The following is an 18,814-nucleotide window of genomic DNA, read 5'->3' on the forward strand; positions in this document are numbered from 1 at the left end:
TACATTTGGCATATTGTTCAGTAAGGAATGACTGCGTATGAACATTCCAATAATTTTTTAATCAAGAAAAAATGCGTTGCACTGAGTGGAAAGAGTATAAAGAAAATGAAAACAAACGTGAAAGTGTGGCACCAATTACTTGAAAATGTAGGGTGCGGAAATCCGATTACGACGTTCGAAACTTGTAATCGTTCCATTTTTTTTTTTTTTTTAATTTGCCTGGAGCGAGATTACAGCTGTGGATGTTTGATGTAGCTAGTTTTCGTTAGCAGCCTAGGTTTTGAAGCTATGCACTAAAACACTTTATTTATAGTTATTATACTCCGAATCAATAAAAAATATCGTGTCTTAATATATGTTTTACGCGTATTGTTTAGCTTTCATTGTCTGGAACATTTTAGGAGCAGCTGACACACAATAGGGGATAATGCAATTATCGGGATTTGTTTATTTTTCTCGCATATTTTTAATGTCAAAGCGAGGGAAATTGCACATCAATGGTTTTGTTACATTAAGTGTTAAGCGTAGGAATGTATAGGCAGTAATTTTAACTATCAATCACGATTAACGCGTTTTCTTCGAATGTTGGTCATCCTAGTTTTAATGCGAAATTAATTACATGTGTAATTACAGTGTAACGATAATCTAATTGATGCTTCCCGGTTTTGATTAATCTGGTAGTTTACGCAATCCTGAGTAGCACTAGAACAAGAAAGCTCAATAATGGTCTGTAATTTTGTTATAAAAATACGAGTCATGGAACGCTTGTCAGTGATCAGACACTACTGTAAGGCGAGGAGCACAGAAAGAAAACAATTGGGGAAAACAAAGACTTTCAGGCGTCGTTGGTTTCGGACAATATTTGTCAATTAGTACTACCTCGCAAACCCTATTTGGTGCGGTAGTTGTTAAGCACGCATAGGCACAAAACCTCAGCTTCAAAGCTTGGGTTTGCAATCAGTTTTGTTTTTCTAGGTGACTATAAAAATAAATTATACAAAATCCTAATATTATTGATTGAGAGAACGTAATTTATTTATTAGAGCATAACGGCTGCTGCATTGCTTCCTGATAACTCTCTCGTGGTTTCGTCGGTAAAGGCTACTTTCCTAATTTAATAATTCTCTGGATATGTTTTTTTCTGGTCCTATGTAACAGAAAGGCAGATGAACACTTCGATTTTTGTAGCGTGAGCTACACTGGCCGAGGTTGAGGAGTTTCGCGTGGCTCGCATAATAAGCCGTGCTCCGTGCTGCGCATGCGCGAGGAGCAGTAACGTGACACGGCGCACAGCTGGCGCACCGGAGCCGCCGCCGCGCCCGCCTCGCCGGTCTGCACATTCTAGAGGAGTGACGTCATAGCCCCGGCAGACGCACTGGCGCCACCGCGTGCCCAGCTGTGCGCCTCCGTTGCGCAGTAGCCAAGTCTGACGCTGCACCGGAGCCGCTTGATAGCGCCTCTCATTTTGTGCGCATAAGCTCACGCTACGTATATCCTGGCATAGCCGAGCTAAGCCACTACAATTTTATCAAATACCCTTCCACATCAAGATTAGTTTAATGTAAGCTCGCGTTATTACATTAACCTATATAATTACTTAGGTAAGCTAAGCTGCATACGAATTACCATTTCGTACGTCACCTTTTAGTTATCATGGCATTCCTTTTAATCGCGTAAAAGACGAGAAATAATAATTTGGCATGGAGAAGTCAAACTAAGGCATTTATTTATCACAAACACTAAGAAAAAGCAATGAGAGGAAACACATTATTATATTTTACCTGAAAAATTGTGGCTCTACGAATGAGCCCAAAGAAACTGCAATTATTTTTTGAGGACGGACGAAGGATTTTATAACTGTTTGAACACTTTCCACTTCAACGTGTATGGAATATAATCGTCTTATCAGAAATTTTGAATCGTTTTATATATGCAACTGTGCAGAAGAGATTTGCGATAATACTTGGGTTTTCATGAGACACAACCCAAAAGTTTCGTGGAAGAACTACGAACTGCACCGAGAAGACGTGATGCTCACCGTCAAGGGTCCTACTGTATTTGGAATATGTACAGCGCTTGGGACACTAAGGTGTTTTTTTGCTTTTGTATAACAAACTCATCTATTTAAAGATTTGCAGGTATATCCTTAATTATCAACTCGCTGGGAATCATGAAAAGCTTCAAAATAAGTCCCTTCTACAATGAATTAAGGAGCGTGCTGTTTTTGTGCCCCCTTCCCCTTCCAACCCAACCCAAACAGAAAACAACAACAGCAAACAGAAAAAAGAAACAACAACAATCACAGCATAACACTTGAACACGAAGTCGTGGTTTCGGTTCCCTGTTGAATGTTGTCTGAAAGATGGAACGACCTTAGTCGCTGCAAGCTGAAAAACCTAGGTGTGTGACTTACTAAGTTTCGGCTACTCGCTTTGTGATCCGTTCTTGGGGAACCTTATCAACAAATACTGCTATCTCAATGGTTGTTGAGCGATTATAAAAGGTTGAAGTCCGAACTCTCAACAGTAACATTTGCCTGGCACACAGACTATACATTTACTCGGCTCCAAAGATGAAACATTTCAAATATAGTTTACGGAAGAACATGGCTCCTATAATTCAGCCCGGCAAATTTTCATCTTTAGTGCGATTTCACCACAACACGGACACACATTTGTTTTGTTTTCGTACAGCTCGCGCCCAAGTTATGATTTTCACTTAACAACACAACTCAAAACCGACGAATCTAGACAAATAAGAGGAGACAACTTGGTTTGCGCTCATCATCGTTGTCATTTCAGCTCTTTTTTTATCCTTTACTTTGTTTTATCGCCTATGGACTCTATCTTTTGGCACTTTGTTCTCTCCCGCTTTCCAGAGAGTGGTCCAGTACTACAGCATCTCGTCGCCCAAAAGCCGCTTCGCGGTCCTCAACCAGCACCATTCGTACTTCGTCCTCGCCGATAACGGCACCACGGGAAAGTACGGCGCCGAGATCGGGCTCCGCAAGAGGCTCGAGAAGCACATCTCCAGGCAGAAGTTCTATCACCGTGAGTTACACAGCGTTGACACTTTTACGCTTCGCAGTGAACTGCACCTAACATTTTCTTTTTTAGAAAACATTTAGCCAGTAAGTGCAGTAATAGACTGGGAACAAACAGAAAACCGTGCGTTTAATCATGATTCTAATCAACAAAGTGTGTGTTTGAACGTCACGCATAAAAATGAAAGACGTCTACAACTCCCTGTAATGCCGAATTAGAGTGCTGCTCTTGAGGAGGAGGGGGGAGGGTATGCCCCTCCTCCACCGTACCCTCTCCCACTCCCCTCCTCGCCTTCCTCCCTCCTCGTCTTATTCTCCTCCGCTCCTCCTCCCTTCCTCCCCCTCGTGACGTCACTCGTGATCCTCGTGACGTCACTCGTAACCCTCGTGACCTTCGGGACGCCACTTGTGACTTTCGTGACGTCACTCGTGACTCTCGTGACGTCACGCGTGACGTCATTATGAGAAACGTCTCATGATGCAACGCGCGGGTCACTCGTGACCCGCGTGTTACATCACGGGACGTTTCCCATAACGCAACGCGCGGGACCCTCGTGACGGCAAACCTGACGTCACGTGTGAAATGATTGTGGGAAACGTCCCATAAAGCAAAGCGCGGGTCACGAGTGAGAACCACGCGTTGCATTATGGGACGTTTCCCATAATGCTACGGGCGGTTACGCCGACGGTGACGCCGCTCAAGCCGGAAACGGGCGCCTAAGAGCCGCGCTCTAATATTATATTCTCGTACAGATTAAGGGGCAAAGGTAAAAAGGTAAAGCCCACTTATGTGCTGTATGCTTGTATACGGGACCAGGTAAGCCGTCTACCAGAAATGTCAGCTCAAGAAGAAGAAGAAAAAAAATCAACAAGTTTTGCGCATTGTTTTTACGCTGGGAAAAATAGTTCTTAAAATATTTACTTGGCCGAAAGGAAGAACGGTATGTTCATGTTTGAAATATGTACGTTTTAACAGAATAACAAATCACTAATCTTAAGTGCAGATGCATATAGCTAAAATTCACCGTATAGAAGGGGATCTAATAAAACTTTGCGGAGAGTCGACTTCTTTTTTTAAATACGGTTTTTTGAGTTCAACAGAAGTATTGTCCCTCATGTTAGACGGAAATGTGTTGGTAGGAAAATGAATAATAAAAAAATCCCGCGACTGTTCGCATACCGATATGCGGGACAAAACCAAGACATTACAATCTGTAAAACGTAAAACAAATATAGGAGTGAGAAATCAAACATTAAGTGACGTTTGGGGTTAAAACTCGAGCTCCTTCCAATGGATTGCAGAGAGCCACTCAATGCCTTCCCGCATAGAGGAAGTTCCGTTGTTCAAAAAGACGGCGGCCGTGTATAAAAGGCCTGCGAGTAGTAAAATAACCCAGAGTTTCCCAAAGCCCTCGTGCTAGCGAGAACAAAGGAACACCGACAAAATGTCTTCCTTTTTAAAGGCTGTGCCACTTTACTTGCGTTTTTTTTTATCACCCAGGTCTTAGGTTTTACGATGTCTGGCTTGTTCATTGATCACTGTGTCAATGCACAAACTAGTGACAAGCTTTCATATGTTGGTTGAAGAAGGAGTGCGAACCTCCCTGGTCGATCCCGGGGCACTGCGGGTGTCCCGCCATCAAGTGACACACATCAAAGACCGTCCTTTCGTGACGCTAGGGTTCCATTCGGCAACAAATTGGAAGTGTGCTTATAATGCAATTAAATGCAAAGGTGCAAGCGAGCTGGACAGTAAAGATGAAAATAATCCCTTCTCCAGGGATTATTTTCATCTTTACTGTCCAGCTCGCTTGCACCTTTGCATTTAATTGCATTATAATCATAACCTTAAATTGCAAGCTTCACCCTTGTTGGTGTTAGACTGGTGGCGGCTGATAAAACCCGTTTGCTCTACTGATGTCTAACCCCTGGTTAGCTCAATTGGTAGAGCGCTCCACCTGTAATGGAGAGGTCCCGGGTTCGATACCCGGACCAGGCGGATTTTTTCGGTCGCGCACCAGTCACCTAGCTGTGTTTGGAGATTTGTGTTTGTCCTTTGTCCCTCTTGTTCCCCTTCTCCAGGGATTATTTTCATCATGGAAGTGTGCGCTGTTTACCGGCCTCCCTCATGGTCGGGGTAAATAATAAACCGGTTTCTTTTTATCTCTTTGTCATTAATCATTCTGTTTCCGAGTTACTGGGTAGACTCCCGCTTGACATCGGACATTGAAATGGCCTATGGGGCGCGAGAGCTCGTCTGCTTCTTTTTTAGGGGTCGTGGGGGACATCAGAACGCCGAGCTTTGATTGGCTCTGATTGAAGGATAGTGGGTAGATCCAAAAGCAAGCCGCCTTGATGTCTACCCACAATCCTTCAGTCAGAGCCAATGAGAGCTCAGGGTCTTTCTGACGTCACCACAACCCCTGCAAAAGAAGCAGACGAACTTGCGCGCCCCATAGGTATAGGGCGTGGCTTGTAATGTTCACGCCCTTTGCCTCGCGATTGGTTATTCGTCGTTCGCATCGGCCAATGCTGTAACCCGATTGGCTGCGGGACGCCAATGAGATTCTGTTGATTCGAAACGCTCCGCGTATCCTTAGCTGCCAGGGACTAAAGTAGAGCCACCAAAACACTGCGCAACGTAACACGCCAGAAGCTTAGGTCCTGTGGGAAACCTACCAAGGCATTTTCCTTACAGCTCTTGCTCAACACATATTAGTATGCATTCTAAACTGAAAATGAACGTATTTGACGACATGCTTACGTGGGAGTCAATGACATTTTAAGAAACGCGGGGCGTGACCAGTCCCCATACACCGGGATCAACAATGGCGGCGTTATGAGGCCTCACTTGCTGACGCGTGCGCTAGAGTTCTGGACTCGTTCCGTGCGACCCGCTAAGGTTCTCGAGGGGTAGATTAATATGGTGTTATAACACGGTGACGCGTCGCCGCCTCTGCTTGTGCAGGTTCCAACGTGCAGTGGTGCGGCATCCCGGTGGTGTGCGTGATCGTCGAAGGTGGACTGAACACCGTGCGCACCGTCCTGGAGTACGTCACGGACTTGCCTCCGGTGCCCGTGGTGGTGTGCGACGGCTCGGGTCGCGCAGCCGATCTCATCGCTTTCGCACATCGCTACATCCCGGATGACGAGTAAGATTCAACGTTATCATTTAAACTGAACGACATGCTCGTGTGGTGCAAGAATTTTCTGGATTATTTTTGTATTGGCTATGCTCTCTGCTATATTTTTACAGCGGCAGTAAACACAGTGAAAGAAAAGTTTCACTAGTTTTCGTATGAATATTGGTTAGTATACGGAGCGCGTCTAATTCAAACTCGTCAGTTGGAAAAAAATCAACTCGGAAGATAAGAAAACCGTGTCAAATTAAAATCACAGAGGGACAGAGGTAGACGTTCGGCTTGCTTTTAAACGAGAAATGATATTTAATGATGTCCACTACAATTCTTTAGCTCTTTCTGGGTTTGCTGCCAAATTATAGCGAACATAATTAAGTGATGTTGCGAGTTGAAAGATGTTTGAGTGTCTGTCTTTTTTTTCTCTTTTCGTTCTTTCCTGTTCTTTATTTTTACCAATCCGATATGTGCCAAGTTCGTTTTCGAAGTTTTTATTGGAAATATTTCTACAAGGAATAAGTATGTCTGCAAGGTTCACATACAAAGTGTACGTTTTTTTAACTCAAATATTTAAAAAAAAAACAAAGTTGTTTTAAAAAAAATATTATGATTGAGAACACATGCGCAGAAGAAGATATTGTTCATAAATGATTTACGCAAAACTGTTCTATACAAAATCTCGTACAATTGCCAAAGAAGAATGACGTTCGAATAGGACAGATTTTGTTCATAATACAATAAATAGTTTTCAAATTTATATAATGCTTAAAAAATAGTTTTATAAAAAGTCTTACCAACATAACATGTCAGGTGAAGACTTTCGGCGCATAGCGAAATTGTACTTGAAGTAACTTCAAATAACAAGCCTCGCCCGTAACCTGATGAACCTCTGATGCGCTCGAGCAGGGGTCTTCAAACGTTGTTGGCTAAAAAGCCGGATCGGGGACCTGCTGCTGTCTTGAGGGGTGATAAAATTAAATGAGAAAACAAAAAAGAAACTAACTAAATAATCCTAGACAAGCCATTCAATATAAAATTCAAAGTTAGAATTAAAAATAGAAATAATCTAAGGTGGATGAATACATACACTTTATCTTGAAATTCAGTATTCAACTAATTATGATATTACACAGTAGCTGGGACCCAGAAAACTAACCAGGCATAAATCAAAGCGCATAGGAAATTCGGCATTTTCGCACAGTGCAGAAGAGATAGAGCTGATATTGACAATATGCAATAAAAAATGTGACACAGGATACTAAGCACAACATACGTGGGAACGTAAAGGAATTCTAACAAATGTAGTTACCCAGATATGAAGCTGGGGACTAAGAATGGCGGTCGTGGTGCGAGGACATATCTTATGATACGCAAATTTCTCTCATTTTTTTGTGGTATTTTTACTTTACCCGGATGATTCCCGTTGCGACACCGTTTCTCTAAGCGGGGCGATGTTTGCGCCGGCCTGGCCTGCTGCAAGCAGGCTGCAGGCCGTGGTCCGGGCTTCATTGGAAGTACTGCGGTCAGCCCCGGGCCGGTCTGAAGACCTTCCGAGTTGGATCGGGCCCCCGGTCCGGGCTTCGGAAACCTCCCCAATAGAGTGAAATACACTTAAAATTTAGATGCTGTTGGGGAGAACATTTTGGCCAAGTGTAAAAGAAATCCGGAAACAGTGGTTCCTCTGTGATTATATTTTATTGAGTGAGTCCCGTGAATAACTGCACTCTCTTAAGATCGTGTATCGTCTGAGCTTTGTCGTTTGGTGAAATCGAAGTAACACGCATCATGGCACAGGAGTAAACTTCCCGAGGGCTTCCGCGATCAGCTGATTACGACCATCAAGAAGACTTTCCAGATCCAACAAGAGCAAGCTGAACAGGTCTACGTGGAACTCCTGCAGTCCATCAAGAAGAAAGATCTGGTGAGTTTCTAGCCCACCAACCACCCGCCCATCTGTCAACTAAAGACAGACAACGTTCAACCCTTTCTGCAAATCCGAGAGACTCATGCACGAAGCACTGACCGAATCGCGTAATCAAGTTGTTCTATTGTCTGCTATTGTTTTGTTCTTAATTTTGTTGACGTTTTCTTTAGATAACGGTGTTCCGAATGGGAGAGGGCCCCTGCAAGGAACTAGACCAGGCAGTCCTGTCAGCATTGCTCAAAGGTACGTGCAACTGCTACATTATGTCTAGGCTTCGTGAAGAGTACTTGAAGAGTACGACGTAACAAATACATGTGAAATGTCACGGAAGTCTATAAGTTTTGAGCCGAAGTCAACGGAATCTGAGACGGTTGGAGAATGGCAGGTGAGAAGTATAATCAGTATTAAGGACAGGATTGTTAAAGAAGCCAGCATTGCTTGGGAGATGATAAAGGTATTGTTACTAAATGCTTAAGAAACACGAAGCAGGGCGTGTCACGAGCGTCTTAATGTGGCTAACAGTTTTGTGCCATTTCCCAATAAAAACTCCGAAGAACCAATAAGAAAACGAGAACATAATTCGCTTCACCCACACGTTTGTTAATGTTGGCAGTGACTGCAGTCAATACCACGTTTTCCCAACTGGTGCCTGTACCACCATTCAATATTCGGCGTAGTTGGACGCTCTATGTCACCGACGGAGTTTGTGTGTGATTCAGGGCAGCAACACCTGCCTCGAGTAATCATCACCATAATGCAGTAAACCTAGAGGACTCATACGGGCACTATGAAAGGAATGAGTTGATGCCGGGCATTATTATATATAACGAGTAAACAAAACAAAATATATATAGAACTAAAAGGTGTTTGCGCCCCTGGTAATTGTCGAAAGATTACGAAGAAGCATACTCATAGAGATCACTATAGCTGACATTCTTTATAAATATATTATATCCTAAACAAAAAGTGTTTTATTATATCTTGAAAGTTTGAAGAAAGTTTGAAGAAACGCGTTACGCTACCACACGTTCGAAAGAGTCAAGTGTAGGATGCAGATGTAATAAAGAGGTAAAATAGATTCTACAAAACTTGAAGCAAGCTCAAAGACAACATAGTCGTGTCAACGCGTAAAAAAATAAAAAAAGGATAAAAGGAAAGTCAAAGGCTCACTGGGAATCAGGATTATAGTTCAGATTTATACTCTCTGTTCATGTAAAACCCCTCTTTACCAAGTACCAAAGTCTCAAATTAAACTTGCCACACTTCCTCGTATTGGTCAGCTTAAACTTGTTTAGAAAGAAAGAGTTAAAACGAGATTTATTTTTATATTTATTTATTTGCAAAGGAAATATATTTCCTCTGCACAGCCCGGCTGAAATTTTCATACATTTGTGCACAAAGAAAATACCACAGGGCATGTAACGCCGGCAACTCCAGTGTGCCAAAAGTGCAAGGTGTGCAACACAGCAGTCGGTAAAGATCTAAAATATGAATTTTATTCACATAATAAAGACCTTTACATAAGAATAAAAAAAAAGCAGTATCCATATAACGTCTAATTTCTCACACTTAAGTAATCAATAAATTATGGAAGTGACGGTCGAATGAGGATAGATTGGGCCCACATGTTGAGTAACCAAAAGTCATTAAAATTAGGAGTAAGATTCTGCTATTATTGCTTCAACAAATGGCCGCGTGCTTGCGTTTTATAGATACTTTTATGGTTCACACTATAAGCAGATGTCCCAAAAACAAATGAAAATAATGAAGCTGCGGCCAGCCGTGCCCCACTGGGATGTTATTTGACTAATTGCATGCCCGAACAAATTCTACGACCCCAAGATATAAAGAGATAAAAAACAAAAACGACATAGCGGTCACAAGTTTTGTTTGTATTTAGTCGATTTCGCTAGATGATTTGTTCCTGGCAGATGGCCGATATCAGGTGGCGGAAATCTTCCGTGAATCACCGGGTACTAATCCTTTCCCCCAATCCCAGCTAATCTCTCTTGCCAGAGAATTGTGGGGACCAAAAAACTAATAAAAGCGAAAAGATCCCACTCCATGAATGAAGAAATGAGCCACATGAGTTTATAGGTTAATCCAAATGAGATTTTTTGTAATTGTGTTTGCATGTTCCGTGTCTTACATTGTGTTTAAGAAAACAAAAAAATCTCAGTTTAAGGTTAAACTTTGAAGTTCAGCAAGACCTCGGGCTTCCCCTCTTAACCCATTTCACAATTATTGAGGTTTAGGAAGTGTCGTATTTTTCAAATATTATTTCGTGAGAAGCCGGCGCTAGAAACTGAGTGCCAGAGATATATGAGCTGGACGAGGTAGTGGGAACTATGCTCTCTAACCGTCATGTTGACATTTATAAGTGAGGCATTTGACCGTTAGCTCTTCTAGGACAATATTTCGAAACGATTTTTATAATCTGACATTTAAGCTCTGTTTTGTTGTTGGTGAAATAAAGATGTCACGTGGTGTCAAGTATGTGGATTCAGTCTGTTCGGCCTGCCCTTTCCACAGCTCATTAGGTAAGAGCTCATTTCTAAAAAAAGAAAATCAAATTACATTTTCTACAAATCACTCTTGATATAATCTTAAAAAGAATAATATAACCTTAATAAAGAAAATGTATGAACGGAACTACGTCTTAAACTATGCATGATCTGATTCAGCTCAAAGGAGTTTAAAGCTTTACTATGGGTAATATACAATGTTTACCACCCAATTCGACGGTTTATTTCATTATGATTTTCTGGGTGAAAAGATTTCACCCGTTAATTGCACGATGTATGCTTGAAATTAGTTGCATATCAGCACAAAATAATACCAGTGGCTTTAGCGTGATATTTGATCTATACCACTTGTTTGGTCATAAGCTCAAGTTAAGCTTACGCAAACATTTGTAGATGTTATTTAAACGTTTTCGAAAAAAAAAACTGAAATGTTTCCAAACTGATAATTTTTTTGAGCGGATGATCATAAATTCATATCGCTTGTAACAAAAAAGCTGTGACCTTTATCAGGGCTACTTTATTCATTCTAAATTTGGTAGAAGTCCCTGTTAGCTGCTTTGTCAAGATAGGTTCTATCTTATCCCACGCGGTAGCTATGAGGGAGACTCGGAACTGATTAGTCGAGAAAAGATGTTTCAGTGCTGGGTAAAGTTCATATAAAAAGTACTCGAAGTAAAGTGTAAAGTAGTAGACAGTAAGGGAGAGGTTATGTACTTTAAGTAAAATATTAAGTACACTGAGCGCAATATATTTCAAGTAAAGTACTATAAATACCATTTACTTTCAAAGAAAGTACAAGTACTTTTCAATAAAACCTTTCATGACGTCCTCTCAGTCCCCTATGCAGTGTTTTAGAGCGCAGGTTTTAGGTGTCCGTTACGGGGCTGAGCAGTGTCGGCGTCGGCGTAACCACGTGTTAAATTATGGGACGTGTCCCACAATGACGTCATTAGTGATGTCACGTGTGACGTCACAAGGGCGAAATTTTCCCCGGCTAATTTCTCGGAAAATTTTTTCTGCTAAATTTCGCAGGAACATTTTCTGCTAAATCTAGCGGGGAACGTTTTAGCGGGAAACTTTTACCCTCCTGATGTCACACGTGACTTCACGTGTGACGTCAATATGGGGTGGCGTCAGTGTGATGTCACGCTAAATTTAGCGGAAAGATGTAGCTGAAAGTTTTCCACTATATTTAGCTTTGAAATTTACGTCACGTGACCTGAACACCAATTCATTGTCCCCACTAAATTTAGCTGGAAAAAGTTCGCTAAATTTTTCGCTAAATTTCGTGAAAAAATGTTACCACATTTCCTGCTAAATTTATTGTGGAAATTTTCGCTTTATTTAGCGGGAAACGTAGAAGAACATTTTCGCTAAATGGGAGGAGAGCAGGAGAGGGTACGGAGGGGGAACAGGGACATACTCTCCCCTCCGTACCCTCCGCTCCTCCTCCTCAAGAGCTGCGCTCTAATTCGGCCTTACAGATAATTGTGAACGTCTTTCATTTTTTAAAATGATATGTATTGCCCCAGGGGTGACGGGGGTGCATCACTTATTTTAGAAAATAGACGCAGATTTTGGATAAAGTCAAGTTGTTTTACTCTGTCTTATGAACTATTTAACACAATAAATTTTGTAAGGCACTGATTTGTTTTGGTCGAATAGCCGCCATTAGTTTGATCAAAAGTGAACGGATTACTTCTCAAAAGACGATGGTGCGTTTTCATAAGACTATATGCGATTTTTTTTAAAGGTTGGTGAACTCTTATAATCAACCTTAGAGGTTGTGTACAGTACTAGAAAAGCCAAAGACCCAGAGCGCGTGGTTCTTGAAAGAACAAAATTTCAGCGAGAATAAATTTGGGGAATGTGCTTTGAAGTCGGTGGTTGTACTTTCCTTGAAAAGTACCAAAAAATACTTTAAATGAAGTACAAGTGCATACTCAGAGAATCTGCTTCAAGTAAACTGCAAGCTTTCTAACCCTACTTGAAGTAGTACTTTAAGTGCAATGTAAATGAAGTGCTTCTCAACTCTGGTTACAATACCAACAAAAACTGTGCGTAAAAAAAAAATTATCTTTGCTTATTCTAATCCTTTAATTGATTTCACGTGGGAGCTTAAATATGCACTGCGCCAACTACATAAATATAGATACCACAATATTTCAGATACAAGTGAAAGTAACTTCTTTCTACTTTCTGTTAGAGCATGTGTTCGAGAGATTTTATGTGCATACTTCATAAACTAAAACGCCTGAATGTGAGTTGCTTTAGTGAAAAGAGGCCAAAATTGTTTTTGCTTTGTTTATCAGGACAGTTCCTTCCACCCGTTGATCAGCTCAATCTGGCACTGACCTGGAACCGGGCGGATCTGGCAAGGTCGGACATTTTTGTCTACGGACAAGAGTGGGCGGTGAGCGGAAAATATGTCGTAAATTTAATTTACAAGGAATAACGGTTTTCTCATTTTACTTTTATTGTGCGTTTAGAGGCTCAGAAATGCATACTGCTATAAATGACGTCAATATCAAAATTCATAAAAGGATATATTTTTTGTCTCTACTATGTACTGCGGTAACAAAAAAAAGCATTGTATGAAAATTAAAAAAAAAATGTCACATTAGATACAGAAAATTATTCTTACGATTGCTGGCTATGGAGAATAAATTCTTAACGGCATACAACTGCCCTTCAATATAATTATTTGTTAGAACTTTATTCACCGAAGTTTTGTAATAGTGAGGAATGGCAGATGAGAATGAATTGTACCTAAATATTTTATTTTGTTTAAATGCGGTTTCTAAATTAGTGAAATTTATATAATTTATAAAAGATTCAAAATACCGAATAACGTTACGCCCTAGGGAGAGTAGTCCTTACGCATGATAGATTTAACGTTCGATTAGGAATTTACTACAAATTTCAAAGTGGCACTGAAGCCTCACTAGGAAACTTTGGTTGTTCCAAGCTTAGCTTATTCAGCTTTGCTTCCGGTCGGCTTCCACTGCCATCGTGTTTGGATTTATTGTTAGAATGTAGAAAAGAAGGTATCTGACGCAAACCTTTGGCGATCTTTCAACAGCCCGGCGCACTGGAGCAAACCATGATGGACGCCCTTACGATGGATAGAGTGGATTTTGTCCAACTCTTGTTAGAAAATGGAGTCAGCATGCACAAGTTCTTGACCATACCGCGTCTGGAAGAGCTCTACTGCACCGTAAGTTTATTCATAAAAGTTCCCTGAGTAAAACCATGGCCTGGAAGCCATCGTGTAAAATGTCCGTCATTGGCCATTCGCATTATTACGTGGAAAGGAAGACGAGGAAATTGTATTATCAGCCTGTGTAAGTAAAGGCATGTAATCTAAAGGTCATGGAGTATTAAGGTTATTTAATGTTGTTTTTTGTATATTTTCAAGCAAATTGTTGTTGACAACCGTTCGATAAATATTATATAGGTGGGTGAATAGTAGTTTGAGTGGAATCGATGTTCGTTTTAAGAATGTCAAGAAAATCATTCTTGTAATGTAATGTTATGTTGAAGCATAAAATGACACTGTGCTCATGGATTCATAAATATATTCACACACTCGATCTTAACACGTGGTAAATACGGTCATGTACGAATGGTGATTTTATGCATTTTGACAGTATTGAACAGAATAAAAAATGCACTAATAAAATCGTAACCCGCTCTTGTCAAAATGAGCTACAAAGTATGGCTGACATTATTAATTTGAATTAACCAGCACTTCGCTGTTTATTGCTAGAATATAACGTGGATATAAATTATATTATAATTCGAAGAAAATGTACAAGGTATTTTGTATGATAAGATGTCGAATTGATATATTTTTAAGACTTCAACTGGTAGCCAAGAGAAATGTTTTTCAATGTTGTAAATAAATAATCACACGTAAAAATATCGATTTATACCTGCAATTTCTATATTGATTTTAATATTTTTTTGTTTGTTTTTAATATTGAGCTTTAAAATGTATTACTCTCTCTTGGGGATACCGTATTTACTCGAGTAATAGCCGCACTATTTATGAACAAGGCCCTTGCGTCTACTTTACCACAAAACACATATACAAACAATCATTGCGTTGCGCATAAATAACATAGCGAATAACCGGATCGAGAATACAATTCTCCATAGAAATGCTATCTTCAAAGATGGTTTCTTGGCACAAAGACGTTATCTCTGTCATGTAAACAGCTGGAATCATGCGGTCGAACGCGGTGATTGGCAATCTGCGTGCTCCGCGGAAAAGAGAACCCTCAGACTTTCTTCATAAACAGTGCGGCTATTACTCGAGTAAGTACGGTATCACACAATATAAGTTCTCTTGATGCAGAAAATATACTGTAAATTTGCCAAAATTTTGTACTGCCTAAATGATGCAATTAAGATGCTGCATGGTCCCGACATTTCATCGAATACAAAGTGTGATCTTTTGCAAATACAAGGTGCAATCAGGCACGTAGTGATATTTTTTGCTTACTATTATTAATGTGTTTATTACAAGAAACAATATCATTTAAGCGATGAATACCAGGCCATAGGGTAACTTTCTTCTTCTTTGAAGCTCAATAAAAATAAATATGGGGCCCTCACTTCAAATGTGCAGGCATTATCAGTACACAGGAGGGTACGCTCCATGACACCTATCCAGGCATGCCAGTCATAAAGAGCTTGGCAAACACCATCTTCTGGTATCCCGGCATTGCTTAAGTTATCTCCACAGCGCCGAAGAGAAATTAACTAAACAAAAGCAATAACTAAGAAACGCACTGAAGTCTGGTAGGCGCTCATAAGACGCGTCGTTTAGGTTATTTCGAGATAGCATTCGCTCGGGAAAGTTCGAGTGCCTGACGACATGTGTGCTCAAATGCGAATCCCATTTTGCTATGCGGCGATTCTTCGTATGTCGGTTTTTCGATCAGTGCGGAGGTTGAAGAGAGTGCTATTTCGACAATGCGACGCCGACACGAACAACGGGTGTCGTCTCAATTCCTCCAATTTTTGCAGAAACACGGACCAAGTAACACGTTCCGCTTTCTCGTCAAAGAAGTGCGCAAGGTAAGAGATGCTCGATGGCGTCCCGTGTCGCCTGCCACGCTGGTTTTCGTTGTGAAATTTTGTGCTCAAATTTTATGTGAAAGTAAAATCGAAACAGAAGTGCCGCGTGGTTCGGGAGTGATGCGGCGTGAAATTGGACTCGCTCTTTCGTCACACACAAAGGGATTTCGTTAAAGGCCCACGGGGCGCAATTCAACCGACTGGTCTTTCTTGCGAGTGTTTTTTCACGAACACCGCTGAGTATATTACGAGTCCAGGCGTCGGAAGTGTTTAAGAGATAGGAAGGGGCAACGGGATTCTGTATTAGACAAATTTTGAATTGTCTGAATTAAGTACTAGTACTGTCCAAGTTCTTTACAAAATAAATGACTAAGGAGGAGAGGGAGGGCACCAGCACACCCCTAGGTTATAACCCCCTCCCCCCCCCCCCCCGCATTCACCACGCCACTGAGCCAGTTAATTAAAAAAAATGAAATTGTTATTTATACTTCAAGCGTCTGAGTTTCTGAGTATAAAGTGCTATCGGGAAAAGTAATATATAGTTCTCGTTTGCGATAACGCAGTGCAATTATTTTGCTACTGCGTATGATTTATCATCATACGCACCCCAGCCCGATAAAGATCTATTCACGAGTTATTCCGAGCGGGACGACACCTTAATGGTTTCGAGCGAAACGCTACAGTCATGCGTTGTAAGTTACTGCTCAGCTAAACAAATAAACGCTTCGATCTTAAACCGGCTCGCTGAAGTCCCAGATGTCGACTAAAAAACGTCCGTGGCTTATTGTTTTGGTGTGTCATTTTATGAGTTTGAATACGTTGCCAAATGACGCATCACCCGATTTTATTTTCCGAACTGTCATTTTACTACGTCGGGAAAATTGAAACACGATCGAAGGTAGTTCGTTAAATTCGAGACAAAGTTCACGTAAGGCATAACGAGAATATCGTCTAAATTAGTTAATAATAAAACGCTGATTCCACCTCGATGGAACCGCAGCTTTGTGTCATACACCCGAAAGGAAATCATGTGTCAGACGTTGAATCCGGAATCGTGCTGGGTCTCTTGAATAGGTTTTAGCAGAATGTTGAATTTAAGATGGCTCGCACATGTGCGCTCATGAAGAAACGACAGCGTTCCCTAGTTAGACTATGTTCTATTTTGTCAAAGTTCAATACTCCCACTTTGAAGACGAGACCTAGTCATGACGTTATCGTTAGTGGGTCACCGACCCTCCTCAAATGGCAATTAACTACGCACTCTAACGAATTACTTAATGGCGAAGGCGGTTTGTACGTGATTATAACTGGCCACGACTAATTACTTTCCATGTCATTTATTGTCACGAATGACGATTGATGAGGCGACAAAAACTGAAAGAAACTCAACTTTTATCGTGGTCAACTTGTGCCCAAAACAAAATAGCACAAGGCTAGCGTCGCATGCGTCGATGGCGGCGAAACGGCAGGATGGAGCGCTGGGGCGAGACTCACTCCGGACCGCCACGCGGAGCGGTTTGTGAACCCGTGTGGGCTCCTCGAACATTCGACGTGGAAGGTTCGGCGCGTAGATCATTCGGACCTCGAATAGACAAGTGTCCTCAAATTAACCAGAACGCGACATTTAGCGAAATAACAAAATGAGTGTCCGCTCCCAGACACCTAACCTAGGCCCTCTGCGTAAAAGAAAAGATGATAACCATTCGGCTACGCACGCGCTTGCTCGGCGACGCGCGTGGCGATATTGAGAAGGACCCCGACAGTAGAAGACATAAGCCCTTCCATCTCGCACCGAGTATTAAGTGTACGGTCACAACAGCAAACTCCCGTTGTTATTCAATAAATGTTAGTTCCTAGCTGAAAGTAGCTGCGTTTTGTAGCATCCTTTGATCCCCTTTAATGTGTAATGTGTCCTCTAGTTCTCACATTGAATGTTGATTTTGCGCAGAATCTTCCATCCGGGTACCGATACACACTGTACGACATCGGATTGGTTGTGGAGAAGCTGATGGGCGGAGCCTATCGGTCAGCCTACTGTCGACGAAAATTCAGAAACCTGTACTCGACTGTCATGCGGCGAATGTCCACCGTAAGTACACTGCGCATAATTAGGTCGTAAATGCAATGTTGCAACATGTAGCATCTGTTCGTCCGCATCAGCGTATTGTTCCAATTTCAATAATAAAAAAAGTGAGAAGTTTGCACTGAATTACCGCCGTTCCTAAGGAAACGTGCTACGTAAGTCCACTTTAGTGGATGTTGGCAGAACATGAGACCGATTTTATGTTCTTTGGTTCACTGCGCTTTTTTTCCTGTACAAACAGCTGGAGTGGTGAATCGAAAATAAGTCCAAACACATTTCCGCAAAAAATATAAAGTGAACACTGTTTTACCGATCGTCGATAGCTACCTCTCCTTAAATTGAGATCTCAAGAATGAAAGTTTGTTCTACCACATTTCAAAATACTTGCATTCCCATTAGAATGCCTGGTCAGTTCCCACAGTTTGCTTGCTAAGCGCATGAAAACGCCGCAAAAATGTAAAGAAGTACTCAAAAAAACGTTACACCCAATAGAGCGTTTATAGGATTAACCAAGCATCAAAGAGAATGCCGGGAATGTAGGTACACCCGCTGCGCGTCCTGGCGTCTGTAGCTGTAACTGTTAGGAAGCAGAAATCTAAAACAAAGGGCACTCCGCACGCGCGTTCCACAAATTATTAGTTTCGGTCATTTATTTCGATTCCTTCGCATAGGAAAGACGAGTGTGTGTACCTACGTTCCCAGCATTTTGTTTTAAGCTTGGCTAACTTAGCTAAAGATCTATTAGGCTTGCCGATGATTTTAGACGATGTCAAAGATGTGCGGAGTATCGGAATTTCTGTTAACTGTGCTCGCACAATCTGGGGAAGTAACCAAACAAAAATCTTGTTTCTGAACTTCGTTAAGAAATCTTACAAATTCAGTGTTGGATTAAAAGTTTAAGATAGCGTAGAAGAATAAAAAAAGATGTGGAAAGAAACGTGAAAGAAGGAAGTAGAGGCTAAAAGAGACGACGGACTGAATCACCATAAGAAGCCGGGGCCGAAGTGGTGTATTACC

At 41.4% G+C, this 18,814-nt stretch overlaps 1 protein-coding gene across 1 annotated transcript in view; it reads left to right on the top strand.

Annotated features, from left to right (window-relative positions):
• LOC8039024 (transient receptor potential cation channel trpm) overlaps nucleotides 1–18,814 on the top strand; it is a 74,238-nt gene that overhangs the window by 23,175 nt on the left and 32,249 nt on the right. Inside the window, exons 6-13 of the mRNA XM_042289122.1 lie at nucleotides 2,879–3,050; nucleotides 6,012–6,195; nucleotides 7,978–8,101; nucleotides 8,275–8,347; nucleotides 12,942–13,042; nucleotides 13,712–13,846; nucleotides 15,664–15,714; nucleotides 17,663–17,803. Coding sequence (XP_042145056.1) covers nucleotides 2,879–3,050; nucleotides 6,012–6,195; nucleotides 7,978–8,101; nucleotides 8,275–8,347; nucleotides 12,942–13,042; nucleotides 13,712–13,846; nucleotides 15,664–15,714; nucleotides 17,663–17,803 — 981 coding nt within the window. The remainder of the gene's footprint in view (nucleotides 1–2,878; nucleotides 3,051–6,011; nucleotides 6,196–7,977; nucleotides 8,102–8,274; nucleotides 8,348–12,941; nucleotides 13,043–13,711; nucleotides 13,847–15,663; nucleotides 15,715–17,662; nucleotides 17,804–18,814) is intronic.

This window comes from Ixodes scapularis, unplaced genomic scaffold (assembly GCF_016920785.2).
Source record: "Ixodes scapularis isolate PalLabHiFi unplaced genomic scaffold, ASM1692078v2 PGA_scaffold11__112_contigs__length_91849675, whole genome shotgun sequence".
Classification (NCBI taxonomy): Eukaryota; Metazoa; Arthropoda; class Arachnida; order Ixodida; family Ixodidae; genus Ixodes; species Ixodes scapularis.